The 25,428-nt window shown below is 35.3% G+C and overlaps 1 protein-coding gene across 3 annotated transcripts in view; it reads right to left on the reverse strand.

Moving 5' to 3' along the window:
- Window positions 1-25,428, reverse strand: part of Sclt1 (sodium channel and clathrin linker 1) — a 153,144-nt gene that overhangs the window by 31,687 nt on the left and 96,029 nt on the right. For all 3 annotated transcript variants that reach the window (XM_047567126.1, XM_047567125.1, XM_047567124.1), the window contains 4 exons: window positions 23,654-23,728; window positions 21,873-22,018; window positions 18,124-18,316; window positions 13,834-14,030 (listed from right to left, as the gene is read on the reverse strand). In XM_047567126.1, coding sequence (XP_047423082.1) covers window positions 13,834-14,030; window positions 18,124-18,316; window positions 21,873-22,018; window positions 23,654-23,728 — 611 coding nt within the window. The remainder of the gene's footprint in view (window positions 1-13,833; window positions 14,031-18,123; window positions 18,317-21,872; window positions 22,019-23,653; window positions 23,729-25,428) is intronic.

Here is a 25,428-nt window from a genome sequence, read left to right on the forward strand (position 1 = left end):
GAGAAACAAGTTGCAGTATAAAGTAATGGCATAATTATAGGAGTTCAAGTTTCTTAGTGATGTCTCTTAAATACTAGGGTAACATTATACTTGATCATTTTTCACAAAGCTCAAATAGATTTTGGAAGCTAAAATTCTGCAGAAAAGAAATAATAATTGAAATAATCCCTGAGCTTTCATTCATTCCCTCAGCAATGGTAGACTTTTAGAGGTTAGAATATAGTGGCGAACAAGAGACAAGTGACTTTATGGAGCTGGTAGTCCCATGCAGAAGACAGAAAAATGCAGAGAAATAAACATGAACTAGAATCACTGATAATGTTGGATACTACAAGGAGAAATGGAGGTGGGAAAGGGGATAGAGGAACTTCTTAAGGGGAGGCCTTTATATTTTCACCTTGTTTCTGGGCATCTAGCAGAATGCTTAGACTACGAACAACTTCAATCGCCTGTTTGTTATACAAATTGAAGAGATTCAGGGATCTGCTTTTGTTTATGGACGTATTTGTGTAAACGTGCAAACTGAAGTATTAGACATTTTAATCTGCAAGGTGTAATTCTGAACTTAACAGAGTGAAGAGTGACCCTGTGTGGTGTGTGCTAAGACTCTTTCCACTTTCTCTCTCTGGATGCTCGTCTGGCTACCATATGTCACAAAAGGTAACGGTTAAAATACAAGAGTACAGACCATGTTCTTTGAGTTGAGAAATAATACTAAGATCAACTGCTAATGTTCCTTAATTAAAAGTAATAAGTGCAACATTAGTTTTAATGACCCTGATGCTAATTCCCTGCAACAGTTCGGATAACTTATTTTGTCGCCACAGTCTATTTCAACTCCCCGGATACTGTAAATTACACAGTACGTGGAAACTCTGTATGAGTTTTCAGAGCCTGCCTTTTGCCAAGATATACTGCTGTATGCCAAATGAGGGAGAATACACACACATATATACACATGCCCATATATATAACTGTTGTTGTTATTTATTTTTTTGTGGTACTAGGGATGGAACCCAGGGTCTTGTAAGTGCTCTACCACTGAGTTCCAGTCCAAGGTAGAATATTTTTAAAGATCATATATTTGGATCCATTAAAGGCACACTGAATTACCCAGATTAACCAACCCACTGAAAACTCTATCACAATACTTTAAAAGCATTAAAGAGAAGAAAATAGAGTGAAAAATTCCAAGACCAGTTTTGAATGAAAGCTAATCACTCTACAAGCAAGTAGAACAGTGGAGCAAAGCACTTCCTCCACCTCAAATGGCATTTTCAATACCCCACTCTTGAGTTCATACAGAGACAGCAGAATGGTGAACAGATCTCTATCACTGATCTGGGATCTCAAAGGTATTCCCACAGGGTAAAGGTGAGGCACATCTGAATTCAGGCCTCTTCCTCAAAGTCATAGGACTACAGAGAATTTACTTTGGTCATAAGCAAAGCAGGAGAAGAAAAGAAAAAAAAATATACCTAAGAAGTTCTGGCCACAAACCACAGGTTTACCTCAAAGCACAAACATCTAGGGTATGGAAGAAACCCTACCCATGGCTGAAGTACTCACGGCTAGTACTGTTCTCAGGCACCCAGAGGATGCAAAGGCAAAGTCTCTCCATGGAAGCACCATGACAAAAAACTTCCAGGGCAATCACTAACAAGCAGATAGAGAAACCGGACAACATGTATAGAAACCAATAGAAACAGACATGTCCAATGACAGACACTGGAATTATCATACACAGACTATGAAATGATGTTTACAATTTTTAAAGAAACCTACATAAAAAGTTTGAAAATATCAGCCAAGGATCCAGAGGCAATAATAATATAAAATAGTAGTATTAAAAAATAGTCAAAACAAACTTCTAGACATTTAAAAAGATAAAAACTCAACAGAATGATGGAGTAGCAGATTGAACATAAAAAAAGAATTTATATTAGATCACAAGAAACTGTATATAGCACAATGAAAGAAAAACGACAGAAAATAAAGAGAGTGAGAGACAAAGAATGAAATGTCAAAGTTCAATACACCTTTGACCAGGCGGTGGGAAAGAGAGGACTATGTAAAACCATGTAAAAGCAGTATCAGTTATCCATTCATCCATTCTGCAATGCAGGGAATGGAGCCCTGGGCCTCAGGCAGGCTAGGCAACCTGCTACTGAGCTACATCCCCAGTCCATTATATTGTTTTAAAACCAATCTGGTGGGATATAATCGTGGAAAATGAAGTGTACTCACTTTGGGCAGTTTGGTGAGGTTTGACAAATGCATGTATTCACAATTAAGTCACAATTAAGATATGGGATATGTCCATCATGCTAAAAAGTTCCCTTAGGTCCCTTTGTGGTCATCTTTGCTACCTCCTAATCCCAGCCCTAAGTATCCACCAAACTGCTTTGTCATTACAGATTTGAACTGCCTTTTCCAGCATTTCCTATGAATAGATCATACAATCTGTACTCTTCTGTGTCTGGTTTTATTTTTCATCTCTTTTTTGAGATTCATCTGTGATGCTCCATATATCCAGTCATTTGGTCCATCATTCACACATCTGTAACTGGAATTTAGGTTTCTCATTTTTGACATTATAAATACAAATACTTGTGCACAATTTTTGTGTGTGGATATTTTCATTTTTCTTGGGTACATACATATCTATAAGTAAATTACATAGTTTATGTTAAGTGTATGGCTAACTTTGTAGTAAACTGCCAAATATTATTGAACTGTAAAATTTTAAAATGATCTGAATACAGTCCTTTATTAGATGTACTAATTGCAAATCTTTTCTGTTTTGTTTTAATTGTCTTTATGGTGGCTTTTGAAGAGTAGAAATTTTTAAGTTAATATAATCCAATTAATTTTTCTTTTAATTTGTTACTCTTATATCCTACGTAAGAAATGTTTGCTTATCACAAATCTTCAATTTTCTTCTAGAGGTTTGATTATTTCCTTTCACTGTTTGGGCCTATGACTCATTCCAAGTTACTTTGTGTATGGTGTGATGTGATGGTGTGGTAGCTACTTCCACCAGCGACCCCAGTGATCCTCACCTTCTAACTGAGGGAATACAGGTAAAGTGATGGGATGTGGCTTCAAGATTGGGTTAAAAAGACACCTGACTCTTCCTGTTTCACTTCTTCCCCATCTCTCCTGGCTCTGAAGGAAGAAAGTTACCATGGTGTAGACCCATGACGAGCCACCAGGAAAGCAGCTCATGTCTCCTGCAGACACCTGTGAAGCCAGGGCGTCCCACAGCTCCCCACCGGCTGGGCTTTGAGACCCTGCAGCTGCAGTTGACACAGCCTCACCAGAGACCCCACATCAGAGGAATTCTGACCCAGACATCCTGCATTCTTGATCCTAAGAAACTTAAGTGTTCTAAACCAGTGGGATTTGGGAAACAGATCTTAAGATAATAACAAGACAGAGTAAATGACTTGTACACAGTTATGAAATCAGACAAATATCAAGTGAGATATAGAGCTGGAGGAAATGCAGTGAAGAATTCACAGAGATGATAACATAAGATCATTTTAAAGAAAATAATTCAAGATGATCATGAGGCCCAGGTTCTTTGAAGCTTCTGTGTAAACAGACTTAGAGAAAAAATAAAATAAAAATTGAGGCAGTTGGTTAAAATAAGCTTGCTAATAAAAATAGGGAAGACAGAAAGGGAAAGAAAAACGAATTTTTATTGGTTCATTTTAGTTACACCTAACATGAGGATTCATTTTGACATACATATTAAAGCAGGGAACAGAATCTGTTCTACTTCAGTCCCCAGTCCGTCCCCTTCCCTTTTCTCCTCCCTCCCGCTGCTGATCCTTCTGCTATCTACTTACAGTTTCTTTTCCAGCAGTGCCTTGTGGGTGTACACAGAGGTGGGCTCACTGTGGTATGATCATGTTCTGCACGGGGAAGCTGGGTCAGCTCCATCCCACTGTCCTTCCCTTACCCCAGCCCTCCTCCTGCCCCTCAAGCTCCTGCGACTCCACTGATCTTTCTTCTGGCTTGATGGGATTCTTCCCGCCTTAGAAAAACAATTTTTATTTCTAATATTGCCAGAGACACCTAAAACCCTATAAGGGAAGGAAGAAGGGTGACAAAGAGGGTTAGGGGAGATGAAGGGGGAAACTAGTCAGTTTTTTGTGGGGACAGAAATAATGATTTCTTTTGTTCCCCAAATGGGGCAAAGTGAGGGCTTTAGGAGAAAGAGAATTGTAATTCAGCAATAAAGTTGATAATGAAAGTCCTGTACAGTGACATCAAATCAAAAGAGTCTCTGTGGGAATACTAATTCCATAATATGACTAAAAAGGAATTCCTTTTTGTGATATCTCTTTAGATTTTAGCATTAACTACGTTTTATTTCAAGATTTGCTGCATCTTAAAAATAGATGAATACAGATATACTTCAATATGTAAACATTTGTTACTGCAGAATTTTAAACCAGAAACCATTAAGGATGTCATTTACTATTAAATTCTGGTCACCAGTATCTTTATGTTCTAGTGAGTAAGTCCCTCGAAAACTGTTATTCACTAAAGAGCGCTTTCCTACCTTAAATTTTCAAGGTGGTGATCTATGTTTATTCCTGAAAAACTATTATTCCTAAAAACTATTATATTTATCAATATTTGAAAACTGAGTTTGAATAATCAAGAAAGCCTGTTTTTTTTGGCTTGATTTCTTCTTTTGAAAGAATTTTACCAAAAGATAGATGCCTTTCCAGTCTAGTAACAACCTGTTCATATTATCAGTAGGTGCTAGAGTTGTTGAGGGAGTGTACCAAGTAACTCCAGCTTAAAGAGTTCCATGTTTTGCAAGTTACTCTGCATATTTCACTAATAAAATATTTTATCCAGCTTTCTAAAATGAGGGTTGCCTATGGGGGTCAGTGCCTCTGGTGGGTTCTCTGCTTCCTGAAGTTGGCTCAGGCCCCTCTGTTCTCATACCCACTGCTGGCTTTGGCTTTCTGCGTGTGCCACACGTGGCAACACGTATCTATGGGCCACACATGCTACATCTCTGCCTACACTTAGGTTTTGATAAGAACATAGATTTATCTACAACTAAAAACAAACTGAAAACATTTTCCTTTCTAGAGTACCTACTTTAGAGATTATTTTTAAAGTATAAACTATTTTAGAGCATTTAAAACAAGATTTCAGTTGTAAGAATTTAATTTACTGAATGAATTAAGTTGTTTATTAGTCAAATATGACTTTATAAAATACATGTACAAAATCTAAGATTGCTCAATTTAAATAAGATCTCTGTAATTTTTGAAGTTATTCTTTGATTTTTCTAGATAAATTATTTCCACTGAAAATACAGATGTACCTCAACACAATAAAACCACATGTCTCAAACCCACAGCAAATATTACCCTCAATCATAAAAACCTGAAAGCTGTCCTCCTAAGATGAATAACAAAGCAAAGATGGCCCTCTTGCCACGTATATTCAACATAATACTAGAAACTCTAGTCTGAGCAAATAGGTATGAGAAAGAAAAAAAGTTATCCAAATTGGAAAGGAAGAAGCTAAACTGTCCCTATTTGTGGATGAAATGATCTTAATTTAGAAAGCACCGAAGACACCACAAAAACAGAATTAATAAAAATAGAAACAACCCTAAAATTCATATGGAACCACAAGAGACTCTCAAATAGTTAAAGTAACTGTTATGGTTTAGATATGAGGTGTCTCCCAAAAGCTCATGAGTGAGACAATGCAAGAACATTTAGAGGTGAAATGATTGGGTTATGAGAGCCTTAACCCAATCAGTGAATTAATCCTGACAGGGATTAACAGAGTAGTACTAGAAGGCAGGTGGGGTGTGGCTGGAGAGGTAGGTGGCACTGGAGGTGTGTCTTTGGAGTACATATTTTGTGAGCTGATATTTCTCTGCTTCCTGATGATCATGTGAGCCACTTTCCTCTGCCACCCTCTTCTGCTGTGACTTCCTGCCTTACCTTGAGCCCCAAGGAATGGAGCTGGCTGTCTATGAACTGAGATTTCTGGAACAGTTAGCTCCCAAATAAACTTCCTCCTTAACATTGTTCTTCTCAGGTCTTTTAGTCAGAGCAACGAAAAGCTAACTAAAACAGCAATCGTGAGCAAAAACAACAAAGCTGGAGTCAACACAATATCTGACATCAAAATACACTACAAATCTACAGTAATCAAAATCGGATGGTATGAATACAAAAACAGACCACATGGTCCAATGAAACAGAGAGTCCATAAGTACATTCATGCATTTACAGTTCAGTGAACAAAGGTACCAAGAATATGCAATGGGGAAAGGAAAGAATTTCTTCAATAAATGGTGCTAGGAAAACTGCATATTCATATGCAGAAGAATGAAATTGACCTTCATCTCCACATACAGAAATAAACTAAAAATAGGTTAAAGACATATTTCAAAACTACTAAAAAAAATAGGAGAAAAGCTGTATAACATTTATTGGCCTAGACAAAGAGTTTGGGGATATGACCATGTTGTGGACTGGATCTAGAATGCCCCCCAAAGTCTCATGTGTTGAAAGGTTTGGTCTTCAGCTTGTGGCATTATTGGGAGGCAGTGGAACACTTTAGGTGGAGCATAGTTGTTGGAAGTTACCTTATTGAAGGTGTGCCCCTGAGGAGGACATTGGGACCCAAGCCCCTGCTCCTACTTTGTTTCCCAGCTGCCATGGGGTGAACAGTCTCCTTTGTCACATGCTTCTGCCATGATATACTGTGCTGCCACAAGCACACAGAAAGGTGGCCAAGTGACCACAGACTGAAACCTCTGAAACCAGAAGCCCGAATATACCTTTCCTCACTTTAAGTTGATTTTCTCAGGTATTTTGTTACAGAGATGGAAAGCTAAACAGAGAGCTCAAAGCGGAGGCAACAAAAACTGGAAAGACAAATGTGGTACCAACCTGCCCAGTAAAGGAATCAATCAACAGGGTAAAGAGACAACCCACAGAATGGGTGAAAATATTACAAACCATGTATCTTAATATGGAATTAACATTCAAAATAAAAAAGGAACTCAATTCAATGGCAAGAAAACAAATAAGTTGGTTAAAAAATGGACAAATGACCTGAATAAACAATTCTCAAAAGAACACATACAAATGGCTAATAGGTACATGAAAAAATACTCAACATCACTAATCATGAGGAAAATCCAAATCAATGAGATATTATCTTAAAATAAGACATCACCTCACAACCTGAAAGCATGGCTATTTTCAAAGGGATGAAAGATAACAAGTGCTGGTCAGAATGTGGAAGAAAAGCACCCTGTGTACTGTTGTTGGTAGGAAGGTAAATTAGCACAGTCATTATGGAAAACAGTATGGAGGTCCTCAAAATATTAAAAATAGAACTACCAGAGGATCCAGCAATCCCACAACTGGGTATAAAACCAAAGGACATGAAATCAGTATATCAAAAAGACATCTGCATTCCTGTCTTCACTGCAAGATTATTCACAATAGTCAAGATACGGAATTAACCCAAGTGTTCATCACTGGATGAGTGGATATAGAAATAGGGGAACTATACACACTGGAACACTTTTTAGCCTTAAAATAGAAGGAAATCTTATCACTCATGACAACATAAAAGGACCTGGAAGACATTATGCTAAGTGAAAAAGTCAGGCACAGAAAGACAAATAACACATGAGCTCGCTTATATGTGGAATGTAAAAAAGTTGAACTCATAGAAGTAGGGAATAGAATACGGCTTTACCAGGAAATGGGTGGGGATGAGGGTTGGGGAGATACTACTCATAGGACACAAAATTTCAGTTAAATAGGAGAAATAAGTTCAAGAGATCTATGTTTCAACAGTGTGATGATAGTTTGTATCAATATACTGAATTCTGAAAATCCCTGAGAGTAAATTTTAAGTGTTCTCACCATAAAAAATGATAAGTATGTGAAATAATGCACATATAAATTAGCTAGCCTGAACAATTTCATAATGTATACACAGTTTAAGACACGTTGCATACAATACGTATAGATTTGTCAATTAAAAATTAATTAAAGAAGACAAATAGGGCAAAAAGAAAACAGCAGTTTCCTCTTTAATCCATAGGTAATATGTTCCAAAAGCCCCAGTAATTGCCTGAAATTTCAGATTAATACTGATCCCTCTACATGCAGGCAAAACATGAAACTGATATGATGCTCAATTTCAGAGTCTAGAGCATTTGGGAGTCTTTGAATTAGGAATGCTTAACTGCTAAAGTCTAGGTAAACATTCCAAAATCCAAAAAAAATTCAAAATTAGAAACAAGTTTTTGGACTCAAGCATTTTGAGAAAGGATACTAAGTTTGTACTAAGTCAGTTTAATTTATAAACTTATAAATTAGGAATAGCAAGAGAATAATAATAACTAATAATAAAAATATATATTATAAGATTTTTGGATTTTGGAATTACAGATAATAAACAAATTTATTAAACTATCAATTATAATCACAGCCTACATGGATAAGGTTTTGGGTAAACTATCGTTACTCACACAGAACACTTAAGTGAATAAGGAATATGATGATGCTAAGTGCAGAGGAGAACTTTGAGAATGAAAATAAAGAATTTAGTTTTAAGTTCTAAGCTCAAAGAACAGGTGAGGACCTGAATCTACTATGACGACCCTAAAAGCAGTCTTCATCTCTGCCTACAAGGCTGAGGTTTTCAATAATCAGACCTAAAGTCTAAAGGTGTGGGTGGCTGAATTATGTACAATACAAAACCGAATTCCCAAGCTTGCAAGGCACCCCTTCCTTTGGAATGGGACGGGGACTTGTACAGGACTCCTGTGCAGCTTGGGCCTTGAATCCCTAAATTCTGCCACACTTCCCCTGCCAGTGGCAGCAGTCCTTCACCCTGTTTGGGAAGGTCAGAATCCCTGTGTGAAGTTTGTAAAGCCAGGAAGTTGCCTTGCGAAAGGTGAGTCTCATTGTTTCTAAACTTGTAACCAGACTCAAGTCCACTTTGACATAGAGAATGAGGGATAAGACATGACTTGTTAGGAGGCAGAATTTAACAAAATAACTACATGATTCTTTCAATTCTGTGTAGACAGAAATCTGGGGAATGTGTATGAGAATGAATTCTCTGGGCTGGATTATGGTGCTAGAAATAGAATTTTGATTAGTTCAAATTTAACAACATGAGCTTACATTGAATATGGATTTTTTGGATTCAATGTGTTAGCTCGAGTGTCTTGGTTAGTCTGGTTGGTTGAATAAAATCTGAACTCAAAGGTGAATGGTGCTGAAACATCGGAATTCCCTTCATTATACTGTAGAGCAGAACCCCTCCACTTGGCACTTCTGACATTTTGGGTGGCAGAGTGGGGGGCTGTCCTATGCACTGTAGGATGTTTAGCACCAGCCCTGCCTTGGATATGCAGCAGTCCTTGAATGTGTTCAGATGTTGTTGAGACAAATGTTCAGGGAAAGGGTAAGGGAAGGGCAAGATTATCTCCATTTGGTACAGAGGAAGTTACCAAGACTGGGGGAGACTGAAGATCAAGTGGGGTTTTAAATGTAAAGCCAGCTCATCCTTCAACTCAGTCCCTCAGGAGCACCCAGAGGCCATTCCTTCACCAAGTCTGCAATGCAGTATCCCTGCAGAGCTCTGTGGCAGATATTCTTTGTGGCACAGAAATGACAATGGGAACTGCTGCCATGGAATTGGGCTTTCTGAATTCAATGGAAATGATAAAGATTCTTGATGGCAAGAGCTACGCAGTGTCACTGAAGACAATGGGGACACGATAACTGGAATGAATACTAGAGTTGGAGCAGTAATCAGAAGAGTCTGATCTGCAGAGATCTTTGGGGTTTTCTAGTTTGATCACTGTGTTCCTAGAAATGAAACAGATGGATAACTTCCTAATGTCTTCCTTAATTTATTGAAACTAGAAAATCTGTACATCTTGTGACTAGCAGACTGACCTGAATCACTGTGACAGTCACGGTCTTTCAACCAATTCTCAAACAAATAGAGCCCCTGAAGGAAGGAGAAGCAGGAAGCCCTGAGGAGGATCTGGTTATACAGTCATATATTCTTTCCTCTGGCCTTCCTCCAAGGGACATGTGAGCATCGCAGGGTGACCGTACAATGGGGAAGGAGAAATCCAGACACGCTGGTGATTATTAGATGCTACTGTTGAAATGACAGATTCCTGGAGATCTCAAATTCCACTGTGGTCCTCAACCACAGGAGACACTTAGGTTGGCCGAGTTGTCAAAGGAGTTCTGTATCACAGTATCACAGTGGGCCCAGTGTATAAGCCGACCCTGTGCTTATTTCCTTGGCTCTTGAATGTGTAATTGGTATAGACATACTGAGTAGCTGGCAAAATCTCTACATTGGTTCTGATCAGTGAGTGAGAACCGTTATGGTACAAAAGGCCAAGTGGCATTTGATAAAGCATAGCAAGTAAAGGAAGGACAGACTATATGGATGATCATTCCTTTTGCTGATCTTGTTTCAGAGTTGATTCTATAGTTATTTTCCAAAGGACCAAATACTTTTTCTCTTTATTATCATTTGAGTTGGTTTGTGGGTCCTTTTGATATGGCCCCCAGTAATCTTGAAACCTTGCTTTGACAAAGTATTTTATAGGCTCAACTTTTCTGTCCCAAATCTGTAAATCAATCATTTCTCCAAGGAGTCCTCACTGTAACTGAATACTGGTCATTATTTTTACTGCCCAATGAAAGGACAGAACTAAGAAATACATGTTTTTAAAGAGTAAAACATATCATGAGTTCATATACAAGTATTTCCCAATTCTAATTTGGAATTATAGTTTATTAATTTCTTCTCTTTTATGATGAAAATCTTGATTCTTAAAGACATCTGTATAATTACTCAACTGCTTTATCTTATGATTCTAAATTTCAGAACATCTCCTAATTATACCTAATTTCAGAACATCTCCATATTATACCTAATAATATGATTCATAAAAAGTTTTGTGACTTATGTTTCTTTTTATCCTTAGGATGTATCCCACTAGGATATACATTCTATTGTGTACATAGTTTCACTTGAAATAAGTCATTAACTTCCTAAAAATTGAGTTCGCTTAAATTTACTTTTGATTTTTAAGTATTGTTTTTAAAATTCTGATTTAATTTGAAAAATAATTAAACAGTTACATAGTTTCAAACTCAAGCCAATCTACAACACTAGAAAATCTAAGCTTTTGTCTCATCTCACCTTTTTTTTTCACAGATTAGCACTTAAATTATTTTTGGGTTCACTTTTCCATTTTAAAAAACAGAAATGTGCATGAGTATATAAGTGAATGTGTACATAGATTAGCATGTTTGTAGATACATTTATATATGTAACACACAAACCACAGGCACACATGTACTCTTCCCTTAGATAAAGTTTACCATAATACTGATAAACTAGTTGTTTTTTTTCACTTAATATATTTTGGATAATGCTATACATGTTAGGATTCAGACTGGGATTATACTGAATCTAAAGATATTTGGGAGTAAAACAGACATAATTATAATGTTGAGTATTTCAATCAGCTCACAAGGTTTATGTCTTTATTTATTTGGGTCTTCTTTTAATATTATTCATAATTTTCACATAGAAGTCTTACACATCATTTATTAGATTTATTCTTGGGTATTTAAATGTTTTTTTTTAATTTTTTAGATGTTGATAGACCTTTATTTTATTCATTTATTTATATATGGTGCTGAGAATTAAACCCAGTGCCTCACACGTGTTAAGGCAAGTGCTCTATCACTGAGCCACAACCTCAGCCCCCATTAAATGTTTTTTAATGCAATTGTAAATCTTACTCTTTTTAGTTTTATTTTTGAAGTGCTTATTGCTGGTATGTATACATATGTGCCTTTGTATATCTACCTAATAATTTGTCTACAAATTATTTTGTACTTTCTATATATACAACTGTATTTTATGCTAAGGATGCCTGACTTCTTTTTGCCCTTGTCAACCTTTCATTTCTTTTTCTTACTGTAATGAACTGATATGAATTTCTGGGACAAAAATGAACAGAAGTGCTAATAGTGACCTTTGTCCTTTTCTTAATCTTAAAAGGAATGTTATTAATGTTTTCTGTCATTAAGAATCATGTCTGCTGTAGAACACATACATTTATAAAATTAGGAAAATTCTATTCCTAGTTTTCTAGGATTTTGAAAAAAAGTCCATGAATGGATATTAAATTTTACTAAATGGTTTTTTGGTACTGATTGAGAAGACCTTATAATCTTTCTCTTTTAATAACGTGGTAAATTAAATTAACTGATTTCTAATATTATACCAACTTTACATTCCTGAAATAGAGCCAAACTGAAAATGATTTTTTGCTAGTTACTGAAATGCTCACATTAGATATTCTAAAAAATAATTTATCTAACTTATACAGTTGTGTGAAGGATTGCTCCAAGCAATTGCTTAGCACTAATGACACAGAAATTCTCTTTCATTTTAAACAGATTCCATTATAGCATTCTACCCAAACTCCTCTTATCATGATACCAGGTTGAAAGGTCCATTTTCAGTACTTGTTGTAATCAATTAGTAGCTTTTTATAAAACGTAATGATTAGGAGCATATTGTTTTACCCAAACTGAATTTGAAACTGATGTCACTTTGCTCGCTATGTGAACTTGAATAAGTTATTAACTTCTCTTGGCCTCAGTTTCTCTATGGTAAAACATAATTAACATTATACACTTTGTAGGGTGTTGTGAAGATTGATAAAGGCCACGTAAGCTACTTAGAACAATGCACACATTGAATATTTGATAAATACATTCATTATTGCTGAAAAGACTTTTCACAGTTGGTTTTTTCTTTTTACTATTTTGTCTTGATTCCTATTTCTCTGGACAATTTTTCTCAGTCTCTTTCAGTGGAACTGTCATCTCCCTAAAACTTAAATTTTGGAAACTCTTTCTCCACAACTTCATTTTTCTACCTATTACTTTTTTCCAACAAGTTCTCATTCCATGATTTTAAAAATTATGTGTATACCAGTGATTCCCACATTTATAGCTCCTGTTGCAACCTCCTCCTTGAACACTAAACTTATATAAAACTGACTTCAATGTCTTCTGAGCAGCTCTTACTTATCAAGGCCCAGAGCAAACTTTTTTTGACTTACAGCATGGCTCTCATTCTCCCTTCTTTTATCCTGGTCCCTTTACATTCTTTGTTTTCTTTTTTAATGTCCTTTATTTTTCAGAGTAATTTTAGGTTAAGTGAAGTTGATTCTTCATAGAGCAAATTCATCTGTTCAATATAATTATGTCAGAACACATAACTTCGATCAAAGCCTTCCAATCACATTCCCAACTCAAAGTTCTTGAGCTTCCCATTTCATTCAGCACAAAAATCTCAAGTTCTTTCTGAAAAAGGGTTGGAAAATTTTTCTTAAAAGGCTAGAGATTAAGCATTTTAGGCTATGTAGGTCAAATGGATTCTGTTGCAACTACTGAATACCATATATGCTACACCTATATGCAAATAGTAGTAAGATCCTAAACTGCCATGACCAACAAAAATCATTGTATTTTGTGAAATAGCATGAAATTTACAAAAACATAACTATTTATTTTAATTTACAATGCTGAATATTTTTAGTAGTTCAATATGTAATTGCTGAACAAAAAATGAATACAAGGTCCAGAATTATACATTTTTTACAAAAAGATTATGTCAAGAACATTACACTACAGGTTTAAATAATTTCTTCTGTAAAACATGTCAAAAAACTATTAATAGTGTACTTACTTTAGATTGTTGATTCTAATTTCTGCACTTTCAGTAAGTTTTTTTGCTTCTTCTTTCAACCGATTGGCTGCCTTCTGTTGAGTATCTAAGAGATGCCTCAGTTCAATAGTGGAATTTCGATTACTGTCTTCCATTTCTCTCAATTGAACTTCAAAACCATGTTCCTTTATTAACAACTCATGTTCCATTGTACTGATCTAAGGAATAATGTGAACACAGTAACTTTTCCTCAAATTCTAAAAATGCCAGTAGGAAAAAAGTATATTATGTAACCTAAAACCATTTTCTTTACCTTCTCTTACTTTTGATGCCAGAATCCACAGAAAATGTTCACACTCCTAGTAACTGAGAGCTAAGTTTTTTTACTCAAATCATTTTTTTAAATTTATATATTGATTTTAAGATTATCTTTCAAAAAAGCTTTGTAAAGTAGAAGAAAACTATACACTGGAATTCCTTTACCATTTCAGTTGTAATATAAATAATGCATTTTTTAAGAAAACATAAATAATGGTCTCCAGAATCTCATGTGAAAACATCTGAATTATATTTCTATGAATTTATGTTATAATAGTAAAAACATCCTTAACACAATGAAAATACAAGTAAGTGCTCTTTGGATGCTGGGGAAGATTCCTTGACAGGTTCAGAGAGAGGTAAGTTCTAATGTCTTCAAGGCATCACATGTCCACAATGAATTGCCTTTTCTCGAATGCACCTACACTGCAACTACTTGTCCTATCCTTGAGGCCGCTGAGAAAGTGGTTACTGGGATAGTTTCTTATGTTTTGTGGTTCAGAAGAAAGACCCTGGTGGGAAAAGCTGGGAGTGGCATCTCAGGCCATCTTTATCTTACTACCTAAAGAAATAGGGTGAAGAAACCTGTCTTGTGATATTTTGAGGTAATGTGCTTTAAAAGTGGCCACAGCTGGCTTGGCTTGTAGGAATTCATTTAATATAACTATTTTCAAACTGAAGATACAATGAATAAATCAACTTTACCAATTCGAAAAACAACAAACATAACTGAACAACAAAAATATCCAAAACTCATGAGGAAAACTTCAAACATCCTATCTTTAGTACCTCTGATAAATTCAAGATACCTTCTAAAACCCTTAAAAATGCTTTCTCAAATAGTATACAAAGAGAATTTAAGCTCTTATCAATAAGGACACTGGAAAAACCACCTTGGACTTCGTATTTTGTGCTCTATTACTGCTGTGCACTCTTCCTGAGGCTCCTTGACTCCTGCTGCTATCTTAATGACTTTTAAATGACTGGATTCTGCAAATTTAGATTTGAACATGCTTTTCTTTCCTTTTCTGCCTCAATCTCCACTTCTTTTGGTTCCCTGTGGTTCTAACACCTTAACTGGAAAACAAAAAGTCCAGCTTCTGTCCGTGTCTGTCTACCACAATTATTAAACCTGATTCAAGTGTCTACATATAGCTTTAAAACTTTGCCTGCCTAGCCACCTTCATATTGTCACTTGGAAGTTCTGTGGCTCGACAAGCCTTGCTTTAAGGTCCTTTGCAATGATCTGCTCTCTGCCTACTTTTCCAAGCTTATGTTGTTCCCTTCCCTCTTCCCACCACAATGTCTTCTCATTCCTAGGTCCTTCTCACATCTTGTTCCTTTTGTCTGGAATAATCATTCCCCTCCAATTACCTTAGTTATTTTTATTCAGCTTTTAGAATACAGCTCAATTATTTCTTCTGAGAAATTCTCCTACCATCTAACTAGATTGTCAGGTCTTTCTGTTATAAGTTTGTACAGTGCCCTACACTTGGAAAAGAGGATCTGTTAATTTGTAATTTTATGCTTAAAGTTTGCCCACCTCTATGCAAATTATATGCTTTTAAGGATGGGTACCATATTTGCTTTGTTTACCATTGTATCTTCAGCACTTGGAACACAGGTTGTCAAAAACATTTGCAAATTAAATGAATGATGACTTTTTGATGTCAAAATTTAGTCTTAAACCCTAGAGCCTTTAGTTAGTGCAATTCCAACAGATAGGGGTGAGGTCCATGCAATGTTGAAAGGCCAATGGCCACAACTACATCTCTTAACTATAAAAATTTCATTTTTACAACAGAATGTTTACAAACAGAATGTTGAGTTGGAAAGAAGGATTTAATGGTCTTCTACCCTTACTACATTATGACTTACTTCTGCAGAGAAATACCGTGCAGGCAGATAGCAGGTTTGCTGAAAACTACTCCATTTCTTAATTTTAGATATGTACGAGGGGTATTCAGACCAAAAAGAAACTGAGAATCTTGACAGAAAAAAAGGAAGAATTGGAAAATGAGAGAGTTGGGGCTGAAATGAATGCAGAAGCTCTAAAATCAAATGAAAATGTCATAATAAATTGATAAGGTTTTCATCTGACTGGCCTCCCACAATCTCCCTATCTCTTGGCTCCTTCCAGTGTATCTACTGATGACCATGCTCTTTTCCAAGGGAAACAAAGAAGCAAAGTGTAGCACTAGTTTCTATGTTGTCAAAGATAATTAGCTGCAAAGCAGCAGTTTCTTGGAGAGCCTGCCTCCTCCATGGAGTAGAATCATAGCTACCTATTTTGGTTCCATCAAAGTTAATTATGGGAAAGGTTTAGTAAGGGAACTTTCAAGCATACGTAAAATAGATTACAGTGAACTCCTGTGTCCATCATCCAGGTTCTATAACCACCCAGCTATCAAGCTCAGCCACCTTTGTTTGATCTATATTCCTACTCACTCTCCTCTGCTAATATTTATCTTTTTTTCCCTTACAATGAGTTGTGTAAGGTCTTTTGTTGTTTTGGATGCCTTTAAAGCACTGTTTTCCACTTTCACTCTCTTAATGGTATTTTTGATGATTAAAAAAATCTTAATAAATTATGAAATTCAATTCATTTGTCTTTTCATTACAATTACAGCTTTTTGTGTTCTAAGAAATCTTTTCCTACACAAAGACATGAAGATTTTCTAATAGAAATTCCATAGTTTTATATTTCATATTTAGGTCAACAAGGCAGCTCAGATCAATTTGCATATGAGTGAGATATGGGATGGTTTACTTTTTGAAATATGGGTCTAATTTATATAGTATCATTCACTGGAAGATAATTCTTCCTCCACTCACTGCAGTGGTGCTTGTGTTATAAACCTGGTGATTATTAAAAATGAGTTTGGTTTTAGATCCTATTTTATGCCACTGATCAGTTTGATTGTTCTGATGTCAATAACATTATCTTAATTACTATAGCTTTATCTCAAGTATGATTCCCTCTCCTTGTTTTTCAAAGACTTCCTACAGCTTAAAGCATAAAGTACAAACTTCTTTGTATGATATATAAGACTCCCTTTTCATAGTTCATGTTGTTATAAATACCTACAGTGCTTGTTATTTACAATAGGAGGCAATAGGCAATAAATACATGTTGATACTATAATGAGGCTGGAATGTGACTTCTTAAGGGTCCTTGCAGCAAGGACGAGGTAAAACACTAATAGTATCACTTTATATCCTTCCTATGAAACTCTAAGAGGTAGATCTTTATCATGGAGAATTAGTGCCACTTTTTGCAAGAGTTCTTTTTTTTTTTTTTTTTTTTTTTGGTACTGGGGATTGAACTCAGGGCCTTGCACTTGCGAGACAAGTGCTCTACCAGCTGAGCTATCTCCCCAGCCCTTTTTGCAAGAGTTCTGTGGAATGGAGAAAGGTTAGTGAGATTCTGATGGGGATTCTGGCTTTGTTTCTTGGAACTCCCTTTAACCAGGTTATCAAAGGGAAGAGAAGACAAAAGAAAGGTTTTTTGCTGTTGTTTTTTATTTTTTTAAGATGAGACTTTTGCTCCTTGCCTTCTTCCTGGCGTGGAGTTTTTAGACTCACTGAGTGGTTCTCAGAGCACACTGACATAACATCCTCTTACAGTTAGTTTTAGAAAAGTTCAATTCTTGAGAGGCTATAAGAGAGGGAGACAGGAGGAGGCACTGTAAAGTTATCTAATCTATAGTTTTGCTAGTGCTGCTTAAATTGCTTTGGCAAGAATATCAGTGTATTTCATGGTTGGAAAAGAATTTTGTGTGTGTGTAGATAGTGAAGGCAATCATTTTCAAGTGTGCTTGCCAAGTTCTACAATACTGAAATGACTGGTTGACACTCTGAATTATGATTTAGTGCTATCTGATCAAAAGGGGAAAAAAAGGCCTTGAAAATGTTTTACATGGTCTCTCTCAATATTCTCTATATTTTGATTTTCCTAAGAACACATTAATTCTAACTAGTCTTGAAAAATACCTTTAATCTGGCTTTTTTTTCAGCCTCCAGAGCAATCTTTCTTAAATTTTCAGTCTCCTTCAGTAACTGTTCATTTTCTTGCTGAAGTTTCAGCCTTTGTTCACTGACGAAGCTACAATTCTCCCTCTCAGACTCCAATATACTTTGAAGTTTCTGAATCATTTCATGGGAACGTGATATCTCTTCTGAGGAGCTGATTTTTAAAAAAGGCAAAAAGAACTCTTAACATTAATGACCAGTAGTAGAAATCAAAATGTCTATCTATCTTTTATAGTATAGACTTCTGCTTTCTTTATTCTGAGCCATTTCTTTTTACTTTATACTTACGCGGTTTCAAACGCTATGTAATACATTCAACAATCAATGCAAATACATTTAACAATCTTAACTAAGAACAGATTGAACTGTTACCACTCATCTGGAAAATAAATGTGAAACTTCTTTGAACTTTTTACTAACACTGTATAAGGACTTTTCAGGGAACAAACTGAAGTCAACAATAACAATCATAAATAAAACTTTGCTTCATCAGTAAACACCACAGGAAAACGTAACAGTTGACTACAAGATTATGATAAAATCAAAATTTACTGTTTCATGTCTTAGAAATGGTCTTATAAATTCTAGTTGTGTAAACTTGTTTTACTACAGGTTATCAGGTTGTGTTTCTTAAACTTCCTCAGTCATGGATTATTAGGTGAGATAAACTCTTAATATGTATGGTTCAACATATACTTCAATAAAATAACTTTTAATTTTTATTCCTAATTTCTAAAATTTCCATCTTTTCCATCCCAGATAATCAACCATGCTGAACATTCTCCAGTCAACAGGCATCATGGTAAACATCTATCAATACCAAACAGTATCAATTCTATTTATACTGTAATGGTTTAGGAAAAATACTGGTTAAAAGTATCTGACAAGCAGAGAAACTTTAAAAATACACAACTGACTTTCACATGGTGGCAGTTTTACCACCACGGACCATGTCTTTCTGGTCTTACTTGGAGGGCAAGACTTGCCTATATTGGCCAGTGGTTCAGGTAAACACGGTTAGTGATTTTCTGACCTTTCCCTCCTCCCTTCTATACCTTTGCCTCTCCAGTTCCTTCAATATTCTTGTATGCTCTGATTCCTGTATTAATCCTCAATTCCCACTAAACATGTTGCTTGTTTCATCTGTCTAAACCGTGGTTGATAGAGTTTCTAATGAAAGGAGGTATTTAAGTAATGATAATAAAAGAATGCTAACATCAGAAAGATGCTAAGGTCAGAAAAAAACACATATCATTATGCCTCTTGTCAAAAGTTCACAATGGAACAGAAAACCAAGTAAGTCACAGCACATAAAGGCCTTGAGTAGAGGAAACTTTATAGTACAGAGAACTAATTTGTTTTTTCAACAAATTATTTGGTGAAAAAAACAGAAGAAAGAGGGATACCTAGAGATAAATGGAGACTTAAGAAAAAGCAGTACTAGCATTCCTGAAACCAGAAGTGGACAGGAGAACTCACAATTAAGAGAAACCCTCTGAATGAAGTGACGGTAAGGAAACTTTTATCTAGTATACCTGTAAGCACATATGAAAAGCTACACTGGAGAAAAGCCCTATATATGTAGAGAATGTGGAGTAGTCTTTGCTACTTTCTCATGTCTTAATACGTATGGAAGAATTCATCCCAGAGAGAAGTATACTATTTGTACAGTGTTTGGAAGTCTTAAGCAACTCCCATTTCCTTAATAAAGCAAAAGAATTCAAGAAACCTGTAAAAGGAGAGAAGTTTTGTGCATGTAAGGAACATGGGAAAGCTTTTCATCTAATCTTCATACTTTATTCAATATGTTAAAATGCATGCTGGGAGAGATTTCTACAAGCGAGGGTTGTGGGAAAGACTTTAAAACACCTTCATGTCTTATGTAACATATAAGAATTTACAGTGGTGAAAACTCATACGGAAGTAAGGAAAGTGGGAAAGTCTCTAGACAATACTAATCTTTTACTGAATATGTAAGAACTCGCATAGAAAAAAAATTTATGATGTAATGAATATGGGAAAGTCTTTAAAAATTTTCCATTGTCTCATGTTTACACTAGAGAAAAATTCCTATGCAAGTCAAGAACATAGGAAAGACTTTATATATTTTATACACCTTAACAAACATGAATAAACTCATGGTAGAGGGAAGCAATATATATTTGTATATACATACACACAAGGATATATCTATATGCATGCATGTATCATACATACAAGGCTATATCTGTATGTGTATACATATAATGTATACATATAAACCTGCGCGTGTGTGTATATATATGTATGTGTACATACATATAAATCCTTGTAAGTAGGGAATATGGAAGTCATAGTTGATCCTCAAACCTTACTATTTATATACAAGTTCACATGAAGTGAAGCCATAAGGACCTGTCTTAGTTGCTACTCAGCCTTTAGGAAAAAAGAGGAAACCCGTGCTAGGGTAAGACTCTGTGAAGTGGAGCAGCCTTAAGTTGTTAATCTTCCTTAGGAAGTAAATAAAAACCCCAAGAGAAACAACATTAATATGAAGAATGTGAAAAAGTCTCTGGCTTTTCCTTATATCTTAAGTTCATGATGAATTTACAGTAGAATTAAATCTTACAAATATATGAAATGTGGAAAAACATTCACTTTCTTCTCATTCCTGAGGAAAAATGTGAACATACAACTAAGAAACCTCACAAACGTAAGGAATGTGGGAAAGCCTTCAGTTTTTCCTGGATAGTTGAGGAACATATGCAAATTCACACCTGAGAGACACATTATGAATGAAAGAAATGAGGAACAAGTTTTCTGTAACTGTATCCTGTAGGAAATATGTGCAAATTCACCCTGCAGAAAAACTGAATGTAAGGAACACGAAGAAGACCTCATTGACTTCTTTTTACTTTACACAGAAAAACACATAATAGAGAGATAATGTGAATGAAAACAAAGGTAGGATATGCAGAAGGTGTCTCCCTTAAGAGACACACAGGGATGTGTGGTGGAGAAACACCTATGAACACATGGTATTAAGAGAAACCTTCGCATATGACCTGTCCTTGTGACATACAAGGATTTCTACTGCATACACTGGCTCCTCCTGCATGCTTGCTTTATAAATAATCACACGAGCAGATTATCAGAATAGATTACTGAAAATCACACATTTATAAGATAAACATGCAGAATCTTCTTTTGAAAAAAAAAACTTCAGGTATTAGTGTATATATTTTAAGGAAATAAAACTGTCTTCACTTTTAAAATATCTTTTAAATATATAGAGATTGAAATTTCAGGTAGTTTAAATAAATTTCTACTTACTTAAGTAACATCCTGGGGAAAAAAGGTAAATTTAGAATGCATATGGCATTTTATAGATTTATCATTTTTATAGATAATCTATTAAATAAACATGATGGTTCATTAAAGAATATGTAATACCACAAGAAATATACTAAATATAAACAATATGAAAGCAGTAATTATAAACAAACTATTACAATAGCTATATAGTATGAAAAAAATAAAGTGATAAAACACTGTTAAATCTTTTCCTTCTGAAGAAATTCATTTTGGAAATAATCTTGAAAAAAACTATATTTGGTCCTTTCAACACAAGATATATGAGCTCCCCACCCTGCCACACACACAGGTCAGGAATCTCAAAAATCATGGGAATTCTGAAGATGTCATTACAGAAAACCCAAAAGAAAACTTACTTAATTTCAAGTTGTTTTAGTCTACTTTCTGCTTTCTTAAGTCTTAGCTGAAGATCGTCTTTTGAACTCTCTGCAATCAGATATCTTTGGTGCATTTCTTCCAGTTTTCTGTAGTCACTTTCATTCCCTCGGCCTTCACGGTAAATCTGCAGAAGAGGCTTGCTTACACACGTATTACCTTACAAAGGAAGCCCTCTTAATAAATGATACAGTTTAGGTACTGAAATCAATGATGACAAAAAGTCACAATCTGTGTTCATCTGTTCCCACTGTAATGTATTAAAACGCATCAAACATTAATTCTAATTGCCTCACATTTACAAAATAAAATGCTGAAAACTGAAATATAATCATTTATTTTTAAAAAATTACCCATGCTCATAATACAAAAATGTAAAGCAGCCAGAGCTAAACAAAAACCAAAAAACTATAAATGTCAACTTAGAGATAACCACCCGCAGTTCTTTGATAAACAACCTTTGAGACAATTCTCCAATATTAAAAAATAAAGATATAGGCCATACTGCAGTGAGCAGAACTATCTGGCTCTGGAATCTCCCTCTGGCTGACCTAGACGGTGATGTAGCTGGAATGGGAGAACCCCAGCTCAGCTCTCCCAGCACAGCGGCTGAAACACCCCAGGGAAAGCAAGGTCTTCAGATGCTAGATTGCTCAGATTCCATAAATGCTACACAGCTACCCTCCAGATCCAGGCTACCTGGACCAGCAACCTATGTCTCCTCCACTGACAAGACTGCTGTCACCCCTGCACTGTAAAAATGTAGAGTACCCACATGTCTGCACTGTGCTACTAGCATGACCACACTTCCATCTCAGCGGGACTGTGACTAGGCAGTTGGTCTGTGGGAAGTGAGAGAGCTGAGCGTGTGCCTTCCTCTGCCTGTTGCCTTTAGCCTTAAGGTTTTCCATTTCCCCAGTGGAGCTATTCCGTAATCCAGGCCAAGTAATGTTCAAAAACTCATCCAAACCCCAATCTGTGGCAGCGGTGGCCAGCTAAAGAGGACCTAACATGACAGATGGAGGCGCAAAAGGATCTACTTCCCAGGAGCACAGTAACCATGAAGGTCTTATTTGGAACACATGTGCACGTTTCTTTTGTTTTACTACCTGGTGTCATGATTTTGATAACATGGATGTAACACATGATTTTTTGTCCATCTAGCTCGTCTTTGAAGGTCAAATGCTTACTATCATTTACTATTTTTTAATATTGGGCAAGTTGTCTACCTGCTCTGAAAGTTCCTAATATAGCACCTAACACACAGTATGCAAGTGCTCAAATTTGATCTTTTTCTTTTCCCAAGTACTTTAAAAGAATGAAATATTCACTGATTAAAAAAAAAAGTTATGTAAGAAAGAAAGAAATTTTAAAGTTTATCTTAAGTATCAATTGAGGTATTTTTCCTAATTATTATACTTTTAAAAGGCAAAAATCATAGCAATGTTACAATTTTCTAGTTAAATATTTTATTATTTTTGTAGAGAGCTGACATAAAATTTAAAAATGAAACCTATTATTGGGATACAGTTTAAGCAAGGAATATAACTACTTTATTTTAAGGTCAAATAATATGATTGCTCTTGGAAAGAAATGTATGCAGGCAGTATCAGAATTTAAATGTAGACTCTGAATATATTCCTAGAAAACAAAAACACTCACCAGGAGAATACTTAGAAATACAAGGGTTGCTACAGATAACGTGATGAAAGCAGACAGTACAGGTGGACATTTACTAGGTATATTTCCCTTTTCTTTTTACCTTTTCTAGTTCCTCTTCCACAGCCTTTTTTTCCCTAATGGCCCGTTCAATTTGGCTTTGTTTTTCATCACACTCCTAAAAATTCAAGTTATAGTGTAAATAAATGTGTTTAGCAAAACCTTAAGGAAAATAGGGGAGAATGAAAAGTAGAATGACTTGCTCATAAAAGAAACATCATAGTTACTTTTATGACATAACAAGGCCATAGTGATCAGAAACAAACAAAACTCAATCTTCAAGAGCTACCTATCCCAGGATTTCAGAAGCGGCCTCCCGCTGCAGGCTGCTGAAGACTTCTAATTCAACTGACTAGGTGGGACACAGGTTGGCTGATGAGGAGAAAAAAATTATCAGGGTCCCTTTCTTAAGATTTTCTTTTATGAACTCTTATTAAACATTCTGGAAAGGGGATATAGAGCTGGATAGTAGCATAATATCCTGGGGGATATTCTGAGGCTCACAAGGTGGCAGGTGAACAAATTCTAAAACAGTTAGTTTTTCTTTGCAAAACTTACAGTCATTGAAATACTCAATACATTTTATTAACAGGAACATAAAACATTTTGGTCAAAAATTTTATGCTTGAAAATTTTAATCAGTAAACTCAGAAAGCATATCAATCAATAAAATGTGATATTTTGTGATTAAGACTAAAACAAAAATATTTCTAATTACTGGTTCTTCACAATTCTTTTATGTGTTTATTTATTCTTAAGAATGAGTATAAGTTATTTTTTACTATTGTGAATCATGCTTCAGAGGAGCCTGCTTTGTTCACAGTATTCTGCTAAAGATATTTAATTATCATCCTCATAACCTTACATCAAAATTTCATTTTGATGCTTCAAAATTTTAAAATAAGTTTCTAAATTGTGACTCCCCCCCCCAAATTTATCACCTTTGGTTATAATGATATAATGAAGACCTTTACCCTATGTTACAAATCAAATGAAAAATTTAAGTTTAGTATCTTTTATTAAGATAATATATTAGTATATACCAACTGCACCTTTAATGTCCTATATATACTCCTATATATCAAAGTTGTTTATCTATGAAACGGTAGCTTCATGGTGCTAAATTTGGGATTTCTTCTATGTTTATTAACTCCTCCCATGTGACTTTTAATGTGTTAGTAACAAAGTCAGATTACACTTCTGGGCCTGGGTAAGAAGATCAGCATGTTATATATAGGTAAGTTACATATATATGGCCATGTGATTCACCATATCACATTGATAGATGATGCTGACTAAAAGAATATTTGATTAGCTTGGCGTAACAATGGCAAAATGAGACTGAAAAGTTGAAGACTCTGTAAAAAATTATCATATTAATTCTATTAAAAACACTATTAACACTAAAGCAAACATTAAAATTTATTGTTAAAAGGTTTTTAGAGTTATTAGTTAATCCCACTGATAAACCTATCTTTGGGGAAAATATGACAAAATGAAGACAGATATTTTTCAAGTACTCATGGAGTATTTCTGAAATCATACCCCAGCATAAAGGAAGTCTCAGCAAATTTTAAGACCGATATCATATAGACCATGGATCTGTGTCCCACTGTAACCAAATTAAAAATCGAAAATAAAAAGACAGTGTAAATTTCTGTGCATTTATAATTGATCCTCTTCCTCTTTTGCTAGAGATTCAAAGCAGTCTGCTTCATGGCAGAATTAAAACCTTGAGTATTCTTAAAAGAAACTCTATCTTGCAGTAGAAGCTGAAGGCTGGTAGGTGTGTGTGTTGGTCTCTAGGGAACAGCGTGG

Source organism: Sciurus carolinensis, chromosome 10, assembly GCF_902686445.1.
Source record: "Sciurus carolinensis chromosome 10, mSciCar1.2, whole genome shotgun sequence".
NCBI lineage: Eukaryota > Metazoa > Chordata > Mammalia > Rodentia > Sciuridae > Sciurus > Sciurus carolinensis.